Source organism: Rhinatrema bivittatum, chromosome 7 (assembly GCF_901001135.1).
Source record: "Rhinatrema bivittatum chromosome 7, aRhiBiv1.1, whole genome shotgun sequence".
NCBI classification, from domain to species: Eukaryota; Metazoa; Chordata; class Amphibia; order Gymnophiona; family Rhinatrematidae; genus Rhinatrema; species Rhinatrema bivittatum.
The window spans coordinates 278595237-278614395 of NC_042621.1; the positions used below are offsets into that span (position 1 = coordinate 278595237).

General features: G+C 41.4%; 1 protein-coding gene across 2 annotated transcripts in view; it reads left to right on the top strand.

Annotated features, from left to right (window-relative positions):
* Positions 1 to 19159, top strand: part of SLK (STE20 like kinase) — a 194639-nt gene that overhangs the window by 148440 nt on the left and 27040 nt on the right. For both annotated transcript variants that reach the window (XM_029610310.1, XM_029610311.1), the window contains 3 exons: positions 9650 to 9779; positions 15927 to 16051; positions 16422 to 16610. In XM_029610310.1, coding sequence (XP_029466170.1) covers positions 9650 to 9779; positions 15927 to 16051; positions 16422 to 16610 — 444 coding nt within the window. The remainder of the gene's footprint in view (positions 1 to 9649; positions 9780 to 15926; positions 16052 to 16421; positions 16611 to 19159) is intronic.

Genomic DNA, 19159 nt, shown 5'->3' on the forward strand with positions numbered 1-19159 from the left:
GAAGGGGTTGAAACCTACAGGAAGGAGAAATCAGCCATCCAACACTACTACCACAGCCTACTGTGCTAGGTGTATGGGAGAAAAGATAACTTCCTTGACAGAGAACAGCAACTTTCCTGCCTGGGGTTTCCCCTTATTTTCTAACACTACCACTCCTGGTGGCCTTCCATTGCACTGATGGCTCTCTGGCCAGAGGTGACAGACCATGGATTCCTTCAGAATATGGAGGTTGCACATCTTGAGCTTCGCCTAGTCATTGCTGTTGTGCAATGGCTGATGCTACATTGCTCATATTGCTGTTTGTACAGCACTTCTAGGCTCTTTCAGCCCAAGGACTGGGAATCAAATCTAAGTCTCTCATTAATCTCATGCTTAGACAAAATTATGGTAACACTAAGTCATTAGTTAGTGCACTTAAAAAATATAAAAAAAGTTTACCAGGTTATTATAAATCCCATGTATTCATTTGGGTTCCAGAGCCATAAGTTAAGTGGCTCTTTGAAAAATCATCAGTCTGTAAGAAAAAAAACTACTACCTACTCATCATTTTTTTATGCAAGCAATGTCAATGAGACAAATAGAATAAGGCCTTCATATGTGAATGCAGCATATATCAGCACAGGTCCTTTTTGTTCAGTATCTGCTTTAATTAATTTTTATTCATCATGCCAACTTATTACTTTTGTTTTTTAATGCAATAAAAATTCTTTAAAGTCTCTTCTTAATTTTCAAGATTTCAAAATACCCCGAGAGTATATTCAGATCAAAATGCTTATACAACAAATGAATAAGATACAATGTATAAAACACATGTGAGGAATTCAATAATGCTTATAGTATAGATTGCCTAAAAACTACAAATTTCTCTGGAAATCCATGAGCAATCTGTGGGTGATTCTGGGTGTAAAGCAGTGATGTTTCTTATCTGTAGATTGCTTGTGAGAATTTGCAGCTTTTAGTGCAGCCTGTACAATGCCTCCTCTATTACTTGTTTAATTCTTTGTGTGCAGTGTAATTGTCTACTTTCTGGTATGAATTTTCTCATTAACACCTTTCCAGTGAAAATTTTGCCAAAAAAGAGTAAAAGTATTCTTATGGTATTAGGAAGACCCCCCCAAAAAATACCTTTTTTAAAAAGAAATTCAAACTCCAAAAGATTAGTAGTTTTTATTTAAAAAAAAAAAAAAAAGAAGCAGAGCATATTTTGCTAGTATGTTTAGAAAAATTAAAATAACTAGAAAAAAATGTTTTAAATGGAGATAAATGCAGGAGGAGAGAGAATGTTTTAAATGTTCCAGACTAAAAATGTGTTGGTTAAATAATATAAATGTTTAAGGATCCAAAATTAACAAATAAATCCTTAGGCTTGCTAATAGGCTTACAATGAATATTGAACTAAAAGCCAGTCTGATGTTTTCGTTTTACCACAAGAGCATCAGAGTGTCCTGAATAGTAATTAGATCTGCATTCTCTGAAGAAAAATAGGTTCACCATGTCATATGACTATGTAGCAGCACAGTGTGGAACAAAATTCCAGAGTTTTCAAAGAAGATTAAAAGCTTTTCTGCATATGCACTGGACTTCTACACAGAAGTGGCCTTGCAGCTTGTCTGTTCCTTTTTTTTCCACTGGCCCAGTCTGACACGTTCCAGCAGGCTCTGTAGTATTCAGTTCAATGTGTACTTTGTTTCTCAGTGAAATATTTTATTTTATTCTTAGTTCCTTAGTCAGGCTTTCAATACATCTAAAATTGTATTTCCTTTTTTATGTTGTTCTGAATCAAAACAAATGACCTCCCCCTTCCTATTTTTCAGCTGGAAATGAGGCATCAGGCTTCCAATCATTTATTATCAAATTATTCTTTTGTAAGCATGTGTTCCCTGAAGAAAATGTTTTCTTCTTTTGGTTTCACATTCTTTCTCACCATATCAGAGAATCAAGCAAGTGGCTTCAAATTATGGTCCAAATGCGCATGAAATATTACATCACTGAACATCACGAAGTATGCTGTATTTGATTGGGAAGGACCATAATGCTGATGGTTGCGAAATCTGCTCTGGCATGTCACTCTGAGCAGTTTGGATCTAGAAGGACAGACTGTATACCTTCCTTATCAGTAAATTTACATCCAACTTCAAGAAGCTTGCCTCAGAGGCTTAACACACTGCCCTGAATGCTGATCATGATCACACTAGTGGTCAGGTCTTGCCAAAGACAAGGATAGACACCAGAATAAAGCAGTCGATCTCCCTACCCAAGTCTGAGCAAGGAGTCCAAAGTCTTGAACTGAGAGCCAACGGCAGCAAGCACTAAGGCCTGAACAGAAATTAGTATAGCTCCATGATGCATGGCTATAAGAGTTTGGACTCATTGGAGGTTCCATAAGATTGGCGATTAGCTTGGTCTTGCAATCCACGGGCTATTCTGTTTTAATATGTCCAGTACATATGAATCCCATGGCACTCCTCCATATGAGGCAGGCCAAATTGACTTTGAAGTTTTAGTGCAATTAAGCAGGATCATTTTTGTGTTACTGAAGAGTTCAGATATTCCATTTCTTGATGTCTTCCATTGTAATTTGACAGTGCTTACCCTTCCAAACTTTTCTTTACCAAATTATTTGCATCATATATGTATACAGCCTAAAATAAGGAACCCAGTTAGTAGAACAACGGTTGGACAGGCTGGATAGTCTGGAGCAAGGCTTGGAAAGGCCAGATAGTCTGGACCCTGAGTAATTGATACAAGAACAAGTCACTGAGCTGGGACTGGGACTGAATACAGATCCAGACAAGCTGGAACTGGCAAGGACTAGAACGAAATACAGGCTGAGGCAAGACAATACATGGGCAAGACAGGAAGGATACTAAGACTAGGACTGGGCAGAACAAGACCAAACAAGGTAGACAAAGACAGGCCCAGACAAGGACGATACAAGACAGGCCAAGAGGCAGTAACACAGAAGGCCGCTAGGTACAAGGCTCATAGACCAGTAAGCAAGAAGAGGCCTAGGAGGCCACAGTGCGAGAAGTAAAGTAAGATCAGCCCCCAAAGGCCACAGGGTAAAGCAAGGCCTAGGGTAGGCCACAGAATAAGGTAAAAAGTGAGAGCAGGCCACAGGGCAGGGTGCAAGGTAGCAAAAACTCTGAGGACCACAAGTCAAGGAGAAGGGAGCAAGAAGGCCCTGGGGGTCTCAAGGCAAAGCAAGGCCTGGATTGGCCGCAAGTCATGGAGTAAGAAGGCCTGGAGGCCACAAGGCAGGGCACGGAACAGTGGCCAGGTCAAAGAGCCAAAGGTGACTCCATGAAAAGCCAAGAGTAGAATGGCAGAGCTAATTTACATAGGGCTGAGTTTAGGTGTGGTAAAAGCAATGAGGAGGAGATTGGCAAGGCTGGAGGCTAAGCTCACTGAGGACTCCTGGTGGAGCAGAGGTTGCAAAACAGGCTGAGTCAGAAGGCCATTAAGGAATTGGCTTGGATAACTGAACAGAGCTCACTGGAGGCCTCTACAGGTAGGGAGGCGGCATAGTAGTCAGAACAAGGGTACAATGAGGCTGCACAGCAGATGAAAATGTAACAGGACCCCCTCCTCTTTGGTCCAATTTTCCATGGGGGGTTATAATTGGGTAGACAAATCGAGGCTTGGCTGAAAAGCTGGATGTCTGGAAAGGCGCCCTCTTCAGGGCATAATGCGTCTGGAGAGGCATTCTCTTCTGGGCACACTGCATCTGGAAAGACGCCCTCTTCTGAGTGCACTATGTCTGAGAAAGCACCCTCTTCTAGGCATACTGCATCTGGAAAGTCACCCTGTTCTGGGCAGACTGTGTCTGCACAGGTGCCCTCTCCTGGGTGGACTGTATCTGGATTAGTTTTCTCTCCTGTGCAGACTGCGTCAGTAGCAAGTGTATTTATGAAATGCTTAACAGTATTTTAACTGATTATTCAGAAAGAGAATTGAGCACATCTCAGAGGTGCCGCAGAATCAATGAACAAGTCATGTGGCTGTTGGAGTTTCAAGGATTCATTATCAACTACCCCAAATCCTAGTTAAACCCATCATTTCATTTGACGTTCATAGAAGCTCTGCTAAACCCAAATCTGGCAAAAGACTTCCTCCCACAAGAAAAGGTAAACCAACTTGCTGTCTATAGTGGAAGGAATAAAAAGAATCAGTAGATATCCACATGGAACATGTTGAGACTGTTTAGCCTTATGGTATCAACAATACATCACACCCTTTGCCCATCACCACATGAGACATGCCTGTGGACACTATGATCTCAGGCCATGAAAGATCTTCAAAATGGCATCCAAATTATTCAGCAGCTCAGGAACTAATCCTGTTTTTCCAAATACCAAATTTTTCAAATTACTTTAAGAACAGACAAATCCAACCTGGGCTGAGGAGCGCATGTAGAGGCGCTCTGCACCCAGGAGCTATAGTCCACTCAGAAGAAACATTAGGACATAAATCTCTTAGAGCTGTTAGGCAATCTGGAATGCTTTAAAGGCTTTCGGATATCAGTTGGCCAACAGAATTATTCTAATTCAGGCAGATAACCCCATGGCCATGTTTATGTAATAAAGCAGGTTGGGAACAGGATCCTACCTTCTTGTTAGTAGTCTCAGAATGTGATCTTGAACCATGTCACAGAGAATGACTCTGAGAGCTACCTATCTGACGGGCAACGACAATATCCTAGCAAAAATACTGAGTCAAGTCCTGGGACCACACATTTGGGCCCAGGTAAGGGCTTAGCAATTCAGATGTTCTGTGAGTGGGAAACACTCTTGCTGAATCTCTTTCTTGAATAGAAAGTTTCCTCATTTCTGTTTCAGGAAAGATTTGAAAGGCAAACCAGCCTCAGAAGCCTTCTCCATAAATTGGGGAAAGGGTCTTATGTATGTATATCTTCTGATTCCTCTGTGGCAAAGACTTTGCTGATACTCAGAAGAGATTGAGAGACTGATTGTCAAGGCTTGTTAATAGCAGAGACAGATTTGGTTCCCATTTCTTTGGGAGATATCAATCAAGGAACCAAATCAGACTGAGGAATTCTTCAGCCATCAGAAAGACATTGGTCTCCAAACATCAGGTCTCCGCCTTCACAGACTGGATGTTGAAAGGATAATATTGGGTTCCCTAAACCTGTCAGAGGATGTCTTTTTTTTTTAATTTTTTCTGTTTCTGGAAAGGCTTCTACCTGAAAGTCTTATGGTTTCAAGAAGAGGTAGTTTGCTGGGTCAGACCAAAGGTCCATCAAGCCCAGTATCATGTTTCCAACAGTGGCCAAGCCAGATCACAAGTACCTGGCAGGACCCCAAGGGGTAGATAGATTCCAAGCTGCTTGTCCCAAGAATCAGCAGTGGATTTTTCAACTTTAGATCCTCTCTCCTGTTCCACAAAAAAACTGCCTGAATTCCTTCTCTATCTTTCAGAGGCTGATCTAAAAATGAATTCTGTTAAGGTTCAACGTGGTGCAATTGGTAAACCTACCTCTGGTACAGCCTTTAATTGTTTGATTTATGCAGGACTTGTATTGAGCCTCCCATCAAGCCGTCTGATGTGTCATAGGACTTTAATGTGTTACTGACTCAGCTGATGAAAGCTCCCTTTGATCCATTACTCGAATGAGTTGAACTACCTGATCTGGATAGGGCTTATTTTTGGTAGCAATCACTTTGGCATTCAGAGTCTGTGAACACCAGGCCCTAGTGATTTATCTACTTTATACAAAGTTTTTCCACAGGAGGGTGGTTCTGTGCACACATCTTAAGCTCCTAAGAATAGTGCCTGATTTCCACCTTAATAGTCCTTCCAGTATTTTTCCCTAAGCCACATAACCATAAATGTGAACAAGCCTTGCACAGTCTGTATTGCAAAAGAGCCGTAGCCTTCTATTTGGGGTGGACTGAAGCCCTTTGAAAGGGCTTTTTGTTTCTTTTGATCCCAATAGACCGGAAATTACCGTAACCAAATGAATACTGTCTAATTGAAAGATTACATCTCTTTCTCTTATGTCCAGACAGGTTTGAATGTTGGTAGGCATTTCAAGGCTTATGACAGTATCTTTGGCCCATTTGAGGATAATTGCCAAAGCTAAGATGTGGAATTCTGTCCATATATTCACATCTCATTACCCGATGCAGCAAGTTTGATCAGTCTGTGTTGCATGGCTTATTTGGGGTTTAGAATCCGACTCCATTTCCCATAGAGCACATTCTTATTTCAGCAAACCTATCTCATGCATATTCAGTGTAGTGTTAAAAAATAGGCTCGACTTTTATTGTTTACAAGAACAACTCTGATACTATTTTACGTTACTATTCTTTATTATATATCATTCAAAGCATGTACATGAGCAAATGGAAAATGGATATATAGTAAGTGACAGAAATTACTACATACTTACATAATGGTTATAGCTAGCACATCTCTCGCGCAGGAACAGTTTTTTTCTAACTAACTGGCTTCATATCAGCTCTACTTATATAGGTTAAAAAACTAAGTCAGCAAGCCATCTGGCCTCTGCTTGCACAATTCAAACCACAAATTTATTATGCTTCTCTGCTTCGTCTCCACCTTATCTCCTCTCCCTTCACATTCCTTCCCACAGATTATCTTTCGTACCCTTGGCGCTATCTCCTCCTGTGTCTCACGTTGTTGATTCATCTGTTATCTCTGAAGTCCTGCAAGAGTTGTTTATCACTCCTCCTGCAGGGTCTGGCATTCAAGGTTTCTGGTGTTTTCTGGTGTTTTTTCTTTAGCAGAAATACCATCAGTATATTCAGCAATGGTGGAGAAGCCGGGGATTGAACCCGGGTATAATCAACAGTAGATATCCTGAAAACCAGGCCTGTTTGTGGTTCTCGAGGACCAAAGTTGGCCACTTCTGATCTAGGGATTCCCATGCATGAGGACTGTCATATCCTGCTTCTTCCTTGGAGAAAGCAAAGTTCTTTACATGGAACAGGTGTTCTTTGAGGACAGCAGGAAACGGTCCTCACGGTCCCACCCACCTTTCCGAGGAGGTTTTGTATAGTTCTATAACTTTTTTACTGAACTGAGGGGCCCGCCATGCTCAACTCTGAGGTGAGAGCTCTCACTTATGCTCAGTAGAACAATTATTAAAAGTGTAGTGCTTGGATAAAGCTCCACTCTGAGCTCTGTCAGTCAATGTCATGCATATGTAAGGACTGTGTATCCTGCTTTTCTTTGGGAATGCCTGTGACAGGTAAACAACTTTGATTTCTGTTCAGCTTTTAGAAGGTAATTTTCAAAAGCATTTCCGCAAGTAAGTGTTTTATCCTTAGTTTTCTTTTTCTTTTTTTAAACCCCCCCCCCCCCCCCAATATGTGGGTAACACACTTATTTCCTGTTCTCTCCTAACTTTATCAGACTGAGCAGAGGCTTTGTGAGGGCAGAGTTCCCAACAAAAATATTCCTGCCCATTGCAGATTCTTGTTTTCCCCCTTTTGTTGAAGGTAGTTCTTAGCTAAGGAGGCCCACTTGTGTGACATACAGAACCTGCTCGTCTTCAGAGAAAGTGAAGTTGCTGACCTGTCAGTTCACAAATTACACAAACTCTCCTTCCTCCCTTTGGGATTTCTCTTCCTTATATATTTGTCTAAATGAGAACTGAGAGAAGCTGCGAGTCCATTGTAGCATGGGAAGTCCTTACACATGCACAGAGAAGACTTGGACATCCATATTCTGTAGGCCAGGAGTGGCAAATTATCTAGTTAAAGTTAACTAGGTAACTTTAGTTGGTATATTCAACGTAGACTATGCCAGTTAGATTTTCTGCTGAGTATGGTTGGATAAAGTTAACCGGATAATGTTATCTGGGTAACTTTGATGCTCACCAGCTTATTGAACATTGAAAAAATAAAAAAGAACAGTTTAAAGATTTAGTACAGCTAACGCCCAGCCCATTCCTACGTCTCTGTTTAAAATAGTGGTCAAGCAGGAATGATTTCACCCCTTCACTTATCTTCAATATAATTTTTGACAAAATCACTACTCCCAATGCAGAGCAGGAGCAGCATGTATTAATCGAACTGTAGGAAATGAGGCAACTAATACATTGAGGAGCATTTTGGGTTTAGGGGTGATAATTTCAGATAATAGTATTTTGAAAGTAAAGAAGGAGGAATAAGAACAGCTTCTCCTGACTGCTGATTTTAATTAGAGATTTGGGGGGTGGGAGGGAATTGGCTGCTATTTTAAATATTTTATCCAGGTCTGCAAGTTAGCTGGATAACCTTTTTACTGGCTAGTGCTGAATTTCGGCACTCACAAAGTAAATTTAAGCCATGATGCTGGAACACCTCCCTGCCCTGCCTGTCTTTTTTTATCCTGCTAAGTTTTTAACTAGATAATGGCTTACCTGGCTAAAACATAACCATCCAGTGGGGCAGGAAATTCAAACCTCAGGTTTGTGTGGCTTTGGAATTTCATTCCACTTGGTGCTCTATGTAGTCCACTGACTTAACTTTTATGACTGTTGAATTGTTGTTTTCAGGGAATATATGTTACAGATGAGCTATTTTGAACCTGTTATTGGTGTGCCTAGGGTTTAGTTTTGCTTTGGGGATATTTTTCATTTACTTTGATTGAGACTTCCAATCAGGTTACCTTAACTCATTTGTTTTCTATATTCCTTTTAAAGGAATGCAAGCTGCCATATAATACGCTACTGTCAAATGTAATCAACCATGCACGGATATGTTTCATTTTCATCAAACTGAAAGTGAATTGTAATGAAATTTGAACCTCTATAAATACCCAGGGGTAGCCAATTTTGGTTCTCATGAGGCACAATCAAATCTGATTTTCAGGACATCCATAATGAATATGCATGAGAGAGGTTTGCATACCTTGCCTCCATTGAATGCAAATCGACTTCATGCATATTCATTATGGATATCCTGAAAACCGATCCTGTTCTTGGCTCTTGAGGACCAGAATCGGCCACCCCAGCTCTGTACTGAACCCAGTCCCACATTTGTATGGCTTTGTAGTATGTAAGAGGTCAGATTTGTGCACTGAAATGATGCCATGTTTGAGAAGAAATCAGCCAGCAGAGATGCAAAAATTTGAAATACATATTTTCATTCAGTGTTTGTTGGATCTTATAGATTATTTCATAAGTGTGATGGGCTCATTACTGCTTTTTAGTAAGTTACTATTTTTATTTTTTGAAGATATTTAATACAGTATGATTCTGTTTTGTTGGCTTCCATTTTTTTTTTTTTTTGGGGGGTGGGGGGGGGGTTCAATCTGCCATTTTGCCTTTTACTGTAAACATAGGCATTATGCTCTTAGCTTCCCTTTATTTCTAGCATTTTTCTTGGTTTATTCTTTTTGGAATTACTTTATTTCCAAATCTGTGTGACTCAAGATTGCAGATTTTTGGATGTAGTGCTTTTCTTTGTGTGGATTTCTTGTGTAATTAAATATTGGAACTTACAATTTTATGAGCTCTTTTTTCTTTGGATGACCTAAGAGAAGGCATGATCCAATTGCAAGTTGTCTAGCAGACACCTATATTTGTCCATAAACTCTGTTGGAAGAAAATGTGCTCTGCAAGCTCTGCTTTAATATGCAGTTGTATGTGGGGATTTATTTATCCATCAATCGTTAATAGGAACAGGAATTCCTGCAAAAGCAGCAGCAAGAACTTGATGGGTCACTCAAGAAAATCATCTATCAGCAGAAGACTGAGTTGGCTAATATTGAAAGAGACTGTCTGAATAACAAGCAACAGCTCATGAGAGGTATATGTGATCACTCCTCATGTATTCTCCAGTTCTGTACAACAGCATTTACAAGCTTGCTTTAACTGCTTTTCCATAGAAAATATACCGAATTATAAACTGACATGTATAACAATATTCTATAGAATAATTTAAGACTCAAGTTACTTATTTTCCCTTACTTTCTCAGGCTTTGGAGTTGGCGGGTTGTGGTGTATTATCATTTATTTCCCATATTAGGTCCATTATTTAATGTCTTCTGTTTTAGTTTACTCTTGGATTACCAGATGGCTTCAGGTCATTACACAGTTTAAGAAAGCCCTGATATTAAATTCACCTTACACTGTGGATGCATTCTTGTCTTGTTTCTGTTACGTGAAGCTGAGCTATATGTTTTGCATGCAGTAGAGCACAACCAAGACTAGTCTAGCTCAAATCTGATTTGGAGCCATCTGAAAAGCATAGGGCCTCATTCACTCAGGCTTTTCTCTCATTCTGTGTCTATGGGAAAAATGCTTAGTGATTCAGGCCCATAGTTTGCACAAACATAGTTACTAGGATTTCAAAGGGGCATGGGATAAACACTGTGGATCCATAAAGGCTAGAGGATGGGAATGAAGAGAAGAGCCATGGGGGTGGCTACTACCTGATGATTACTACCCTTATTCAATAAGCCTTCACATGGTTAATGCAACTCCAACATTGCTCTCTGCTTCAACGACAAGGGGAAATGTGGAAAAGAGGATTTGCATTCAGACAACAACCAACAAGGACTGAACTACACAGTCTGGATAAACAAATAAGCGTGGGGGAAGCTTATTGCAGCAGTTGCTACCCTAAACCACTTAAGCCTGATACTTCACTTTGAATGCATATACAGCGTTGCTCTCTGCTTTAGCAGCAGGGGGAAATGTGAAAAAGAGGATTTACATTCAGACAACATCCAACAAGGCATTGATCTGTACAATCTGGGTAAACTAACATCGGGGTAACTTGCTTGATGCAGCGGTTACTACCCTTAACTATTAAACCTTATGCTTCACCTTTGATGTAACTCCAACATTACTCTCTGCATCAATGGCAGGGGGTGGCAGGAAATTTGAATCAAAGTTACCAACAAGGCCCATGAATTTGGTGATCGGTGAAACAGATAAGTACAGGGAAATAAGTTTGGGAGCTTGCTGGGCAGACTGGATGGGCCATTTAGTCTTTTTCTGCTGTCATTTCTATGTATATATCTATGTATGTATAAAATAGATTTGAAGTACTCCAGTACAATGTGCAGTCTTTATGAATACTGCAAAGCAATAGATGAGCAATTACAAATACTACTTCTACTAAACATTTCAATAGCACTATATGGCATATGCAGAGCTGTACAAACATACAAAAAGACAGTCCCTGCTCAATGGAGCTTACAATCTAATAAGACAAACATACAGGACAAGAGACTTCTTTAAAAGAAAAGAAAAAGTTAGTCAAGACTAAAAGCAGACAATTGGCATAAAATTTAAAAGCGGTTTCAAAAAGGTGAGTCTTTAGATGGGATTTAAACATGGCAAGAGTCTTTAGATGGGATTTAAACATGGCAAGAGAGGGAGCATGATGCACCAGTTCAGGAAGACTATTCCAAGCACATGGTGCAGTCAGGTGGAAGATACGGAGCCTGGAATTGGCAGTAGTGGAGAAGGGCATGGATAGGAGTGACTTATCAGATAAGCAGAGTGCACGAGGAGGGGTGGAGAGAGAGATAAGAGAGGCGAGGTAGTGAGGTGCTGCAGAGTGAAGGCATTTGTAGGTGAGAGAGAGGAGCTTGAACTGTATGCAGGAGTAGATTGGGAGCCAATGCAGTGACTTCAGAAGAGAGGTTATATGAGCATAGCGACTTTGGCAAAAGATAAGTCGCGCAGCTGAATTTGGGACAGATTGCAGACGAGAGAGATGGCTTGCCAGGAGATCTGTGAGGAGCAGGTTGCAATAGTCTAAGATGAGAGTGGATAAGGGTTCTGGTGGTGTGTTCAGAAAGGAGAAGATGGATTTTGGCAATGTTATAAAGAAAGAAACATATTATATATTTGACATAATGTTGACTTTTGAATTTCTCTAAGTTGATTCTTTAATTGGAATCTAAGTCCCAAGATAAAGAATAGAAACGACATATTTTAGCAGTGTTTTAGATATGCGTAGAGAGGAAGAGAGGAGTTGAAGAGGACTCCAAGATTACAAGCTGATGGGACAGGGACGATGACAGTGTTATCTATAGAAACAGAGAGAGAAGGAAGAGGGGAGGTGGGCTTGGGGAGAAAGATAAGGAACTCCGTCTTGGCTATGTTGAGTTTAAGGTAGTGGTGGGACATCCAGGCAGCAATGTCAGACAGGCAGGCCAAGATCCGGGATTGGATTTTTGGTGACATTTCTGGTATACATAGGTAGATCAGGAAGTCATCAGCATAAAAATAGTATTGAAAGCCATGAGAGGAAATGAGAACACCAAGGGAATTAGTATATAGTGAGAAGAGAAGAGGGCCCAGGATGGAGCCCTGAGGCACACCAATTGATAGTAGAATGGCAGTAGAGGAAGAACCACCAGAGGAAACACTGAAAAGTGTAATGGGAGAGGTAAGAAGAGAACCAAGACAGGACAGAGTCCCGAAATTCAAGCAAGGACAGAGTATCAAGGAGTAGATGATGTTCAACAGTGTCAAAAGCAGCAGACAGGTCAAGGAGGATAAGGATAGAATAAAGACCTTTGGCTTTAGCCATAAACAGGGCATTGGAAACTTTTGGCAGGGGCTGTTTCAGTTGAATGTAGAAGGCGAAAACCAGACTGGAATTGATCAAGAATGGCTTGAGATGCAAGAAAGTCAAGACAGCGACGGTGAACAGCACGTTCAAGTAGTTTGGAGGCAGAAGGGATATGGGATGATAGTTGGCAGGACAGGTAGGATCCAGTAGGATCCCATTACCTTGTAACATTAGAGATGACAGCAGAAAAAGACTAATTTGTCCCATAGAGTCCACCCAGTTGTACCCACACTACAAGGATATGTCCCAGTTGCCAGCTTATGACCCTTGACCACTTGTAGAATCACCTCTTAGCCAAGTCAGCGATTTCTTCCTCATTGGTTCTCAAAAGTAGTATATGGTATATTTATACATATGCACAGAAGAGGGGCGGAGTAAACAGCACACACACAAAGATAAATAGCAACAAAAATGTGTGCAAATAATATACTGATCAATAACATTCCAGCCAACTCCATCAAGCCTCTACAAATGTTACTGAACTCAGCAGCCAGGATCCTGACCAACTCGAATAAGAGAGACCACATCACACCCATTCTCTACAAGCTTCACTGGCTTCCGATTAAATACAGAGTCCTCTACAAAGCCATGACCATCATACACAAATCCTTAAACAACTTAGCTCCAATTGATCTTACCTTTCGGTTTCGCACCAACAAATCAAAGAGACCAATTAGAAAAGCTTATCAAGGCTCCCTTTTTGTCTCTCAAGCCAAAACTCCACTAAGAAATAGGGCTCTTTCCACAGCAGGTCCTTCTCATTGGAACTCACTTCCACCAGACCTTAGACAGGATCCCTGCCAGCAATCCTTCAAGAAAAAACTGAAAACTTGGCTATTCAGTCTAGCATTTCCCTGATTACTTACAGTAGACTTACCATGGCAAATATGATTTGTTTGTTCTTTTTGTATTATTCCTCCCTCTAATCCCTCCTTTTTTATCCACCTTTCTGGTCCCTCTATTTTTCTTTTTCCCCCTTCCCTTTCACCCCCACATCCTCCCTTCTAATTATCCTCTCATTGCTCCCAAGCCCTATTTCTCTCGATACATCCATCTGTTATTTAATTTTTAACTTTTAATTCCTCATTGGTTTTCTGCAAGGCATCTGTTTAAGATGTATACTTCAAACTCCATGTTTTATTATTGTTCCTACAGGGTTTTATGTTATATGTTCTGTTACATGTAATGCTTTCAAGCAAGTTTAATTGTTCAATGTAAACCGATTTGATTTGCATCTAATGCAAGAAGACCGGTATATTAAAAAAACCAAAATAAATAGATAAATAGATAACAGTTAACATTAAGACCTTTTATTTTCCATACGCACACATCAGTATATTATTTGCCACACTTTTTTTTATATTTATACATATTACATGAAGAAAATATAACTAGCAAGCATACAGCAGTGAAGTGTGTAAATATGTTCCACAGGTTTTAAAATGCACATAGAATATAAAAATATTTAGTACTTTATAAAGTCATATTTCAATACCTAAACTGGGATATAAAATGTGATTTTTCTTTACTTTTGTTGTTGAAGCTTTTCCCAGCTTTGTTCTTTTCTGTGTTTTAATATTTTTGTCTTCTAACTTAGATTCTTGGTGCTCTTTAAATTTTCTCTCTTCTTTACTTGTTTTCTTTCTTTTATCTCCCTCACCTATCTTTCAGATATTTCTTTAATCTTATTTATCTCCATCTTTATTTTCCAACTGTTTCCTTTCATTTTCTCCTTCTTCCTCATCCCCTCATTTCTCACACTTAATCTTTCTAATTCCCACCTTTTCACTTTCCTGTCTTTTCTCCCTTTGATACTTCAGTCTTCCATCTCTTCTTCACTGTTCGCAAACCTTCCTCTCACTATCTTATGCTTTCCATTTTAATCTTCCCAATTATTTTCCACAAGACCCTGCCCTCCAGCTCGATCTTTCTCTCTTTCTTCCCCCAACACATCCATCAGCATTCCATTGGTTCCCTCAACATGCCAGCATTCTATTTCCTGTCTCTTTCTTGTCCACCTCTCTGTCCTCTTATAATTCCTGTTTCTTCTTACCATCTGCCAGCCCCTCCTCTCCCTTAGCTGTCCCCAGTTCTCACCCGTCCATCTTAATCTTACAGTCGCTTCCTTGGCAACTGGGAAGCAGTAGGAAAACCACCACCACTACAAGCATAGCAGGACTCAAGAGAAAAGCATGAATCACAAGGAACAGTGCAAGCACTGCAATACTTCATGGTTACATAGTGACATAGTAATGACGGCAGAAAAGGACCAAATGATCCACTAAGTCTGTCCAGCAAGCTTATGCTTATGCCAGCATCTGCTGCACTGTGCAGGTTACCCTCATGCTTAGTTTTGCAGACCATAAATGTCAGGGCCCTTGAATGCTGTTTGAATCCAATTTCCCTTAACCCTTACCGTGAAAGCAGAGAGCAATGTCGAAGTTGCATGAAAAGTATCAGGCTTAGTGATTAAGGGTAGTAAAAGCCACATCAGCAAGTTACCCCCATGTTTATTTGTTCCCCAAACCATAAAAGTCAGGGCCCTCGTTGATTGCTATCTGAATCCAATTCCCCTTTTCCCACTGCCATTGAAGCAGAGAACAGTGATTCAGTTGTATTAATAGTATCGAGGTTTAATTGTTAAGGGTAGCAACTGCCACACTAGCAAATTTATCCCCTTGCACTCTTTTCTTTATTTCCATCCTCTAGCATTTAGGGATCCACAGTGTTTTCCCCATGCCCCTTTGAATTCCTTCACTGTGTTCATCTTCACCACCTCCTCCAGAAGGGCATTCCAGGCATTTACCATCCTCTCCATGAAGAAATATTTCCTGACACTGGTTCTGAGTCATCCCCCCTTGAGTTTCATTTCATGACCCCTAGTTCTATTGATCTCTTTCCAATGGAACCTCCTCGTACACTTTCCTCTATGCAGGTGTAATTTCCAATCAGGAAGTCCATGCAACAGGAAGAGGAAGTGGTAACCTTATGGACAAGAAGTGTAGTGGTAGCAATTTTTGCTGCTCCCTAGCTGCTTCAAGACAGAAAATGCTGCAGGTGATCATGAGGAATAGGGGAGTGCAGATTGGAGCTGGCAATGGATTACCTAGAGCAACAAGATTGGTTTGATTTTTCCTTCGATATTAGCAGGTGGTTCTTCCCTGCAGTTTGAGCTTTCCTTTCCCATGCAGCAGCACTTGCTGATTGTGTACCCCCATTTGGGAACCATTGGGATACTACTACTTTATAAATGTATCCCTTTGTTGATTGTCATAGTTTTTAAATCCAAAGGATTTTGTTAGCGGTTTTTTAAATTAATATTCTAAAAGTTAACTAAACTTGGTTCATTCTTTTCTGTTGCAGCTAGAGAAGCTGCAATCTGGGAGTTGGAAGAGCATCATTTGCAGGAAAAACACCAACTAGTTAAACAACAACTCAAAGATCAGTACTTCATGCAGAGGCATCAGCTACTTAAACGGCATGAAAAGGTTATTGTTATGACCATCATTGTGTTTTTATGGCAGTCATGTTTTCATTGTACTGTTTTATGAGAATCTATTTCAAGCTGTAATTTATTAATGTATCATGTTTTTGTAGTATCAAATAATGCAAAATTTAATCCCAGTGACACTAGTTTTAGGCTTTTCTTCCCTATGCTTTTTAACTGATAGGAAATAACATGCGTAGTATTTTATTTTTATATGTCTGTGATTATATATTAGTTGTAGAAAATACAAAATAAAGTTGTTCCGGATGACTTGAAGCAAATAAATGGTTGAAAAAAGCCAGTTGTTTTTTTTTTTTTAAGTGAATTTATTGCATGAATTCTCTTAGTGTACTTTTTTTTCCTGTTTTAAGGAAATGGAACAAATGCAGAGGTATAATCAGCGGCTTGTTGAGGAATTAAAGAACAAACAAACTCAAGAAAGAGCAAGGCTACCAAAAATCCAGCGCAGTGAAGCAAAGACACGCATGGCCATGTTTAAAAAGAGCTTAAGAATTAATTCTGCTGGCTCTCCAGAGCAGGATCGGGAAAAGATTAAGCAGGTAACCTATTTTGCAATAGAAGACAATCTATTGAGCTTTAACAGAGAAATTCTGTGAGCCTTACAAAGTTATGTAGCAGAATAAAACAGTGATTAAGTTTTGATGGTAAAGAGAGGGCATTTACTTTTCTTGAAATATTTCGGGGAAAAAGCTAAATACAAAAAAAAAATCATTTGAGTATGTTAAGTCCTTCATATTAATCCTAGAAATCAATATTTTGTTGCCAAGTTCCTTTGTCAAGATTATTCTTCCTTTCTTTAAAATGTAAATAACTTTGTTATCCTATTATGCTGACAGATTCTTTTCTAATGGAGCAACTCACTTAGTCCATTTGTGTGTGAATAGTTGACTCCTAAATTCTTTTCAAAATCTGTTGGTACAAATATCTTTTTCCTAGAAAAAGACTGTCTGAACACATATCTCACAATCTTCATTGACAAGCAGGATGTATCGGCAACACAAATGGGTGCCATCATCTGATAGCAGCAACATGAAGCATTTCTCTCAAGGCTTAGAAAAGTGTAGGTATATATGAGACTTCCTGCACAGCCATTGCTGTATGGACCACTCACATTTTTTTCATCCTTGAACCTAACCAGCCACATATTAGCCATTTTCCCATGGATAAGCAGGCTGAATTAGCCATGTTGTCTGGGGAACGTCCTCTAGGTGGCAGAGCTCCTCAAAGCACACAGAGCTCTGCTCTGTGTGCCTGCCTGCGTGTCCTCCCCTGCGGTTCCAGCTTGCCTCAGTCTAGTTTTCTCCGCGGTGCAGGTTGCATGTGGAGCTCCTCACTAGTATTGCCTTTGTTAGGCTACAAGTATTTTTCTCTCGTTTGCTCTGGATACAGCAGGGCCGCAGTGCCTAGACCGCCTGGCTTTAATTTCTGCCAGTGCGGCAGGATTATGTCAGCAATAGTCGGCCATGTGCTCTATTACCTCTGTTTGGGACCAGGCAATGAGCGATCCAACTGCAGGGACTGCGGCCGCATGTCCCCGAGAGCAAGGAAGCAGTGGCTGGCAAAGATAGCAAAGCTGAGGGAGGCAGCTTCTGGCTCGTATGCTCTGGAACCAGCTCATGGATCTACCCAGTCCTCCCTGGGGCCCAGTCAGGAACCCCCGAAGTTGAGGGGGAAGAGAGCTGCCTCGGTAAGCCCCTCAGGCTACCCAGGGGTCCCGCTAAAGCTCGCCCAGGCTGCATCGACGCATGGAGCGTTGGAAGATCCACTGGAAGTAAGACCCAGACATGGCTCGGATGACACAAGTACATCGATGCAACTGCCTGATGCATGCGTCCGACATGACGTTCGACACGATGATCGACTTGATGCACGGTGCCATGCTGACTCACATGCGTCGGGGAGGAAGAAGCGCGAGTCAGAGAGCCTTAGCTGATGCACTGACACAAGGAGTCTACGCCGAAGCACTATGCATCCAGGAACTGTGCATCGAAAGTCATAAAGCCTAAAGACCATAGAGTTCCACACGTTTCACCAACAGAAGGGGACTCATTGATGGCAATATGGACACCAGTGGCACAGGGCGACTCGGTGCCGGACCTAGAGCTCGTCTCTTCAGATGTGGAACCAGTATCCGTGCATGGATCATTGGGGTCACCTCGGATTTGTTAGCGGCCTCGAGGCACAAGCGGGAGGGGGTCGCACCACCAAGAGCCCCTGGAGAAGCGAGACAGGCCAGGCCCTGAGGTGGAGCGGACAATGGTCAGACCCAGAGGCCCAGACTAATATTTTGCTAGCAGCAGTATTCCCCCACCCCCCCCAAGAGGAAGGGGTCACCACCCAGGGCACAGGGGACGCTAGCCTCCCATGCAATGACATAGATATCTCAGATCCTAGCTCAGTTCTTGTCCTCAGTGGAACAAGGCGCAACGGAGAGTGGAGAAGACCACTATCGTCGTAGCCCCACACCTACAGGGCCTCGTGACACTGGACAGCAGCCGGTGTCAGAGAGCATCAATGTTGGACACCAAGCAAAGGTAAAGAAACAAAGGAATCAGCCTTCATTGGTGCATGATGCCAGGAGCAGGGACAGTCCAATGATAGCCGGGAAAAAAAACCCTAACGTGTACTGTGGAGAGTTCATCCTCGCTGAAGGCCCAGGATCTGCACAAGTCTCAAGGGTCTAGGTATCAGCCACTGATCAGCTTGTCTATTCCCAAAAAAATGTGGCCATCCCTCTTGCCTTCCTATTGGTATTGGCATTGGCTATCTTTGAGGAGATGGTGAAAATACAGCAGGGTTTGGACAAAACACTGGGAGGCCTTGATGCTCCGGCAGTAAGGGCATTGGAGCAGGCTGATGTTGAGCTGCTACTCAAGTCCCTCCAGCAGCCTTTCACCAATGCTGGTTCCTAGAGGGAATCAGAGATATGATGATGGCTGCCCTGGTGGTGTTCAGCTCATCTGAGGAGAAGTCTCCCCAAAATACCAGGGCTGTTTGGGTTCCAGGTCCAAGCAAACTAGTGCACCCCTCTCTGAGGTCTTGTCTGAGGGCACAGTCAGGATCTTCGCCACCATCCTATCAGTCAGTG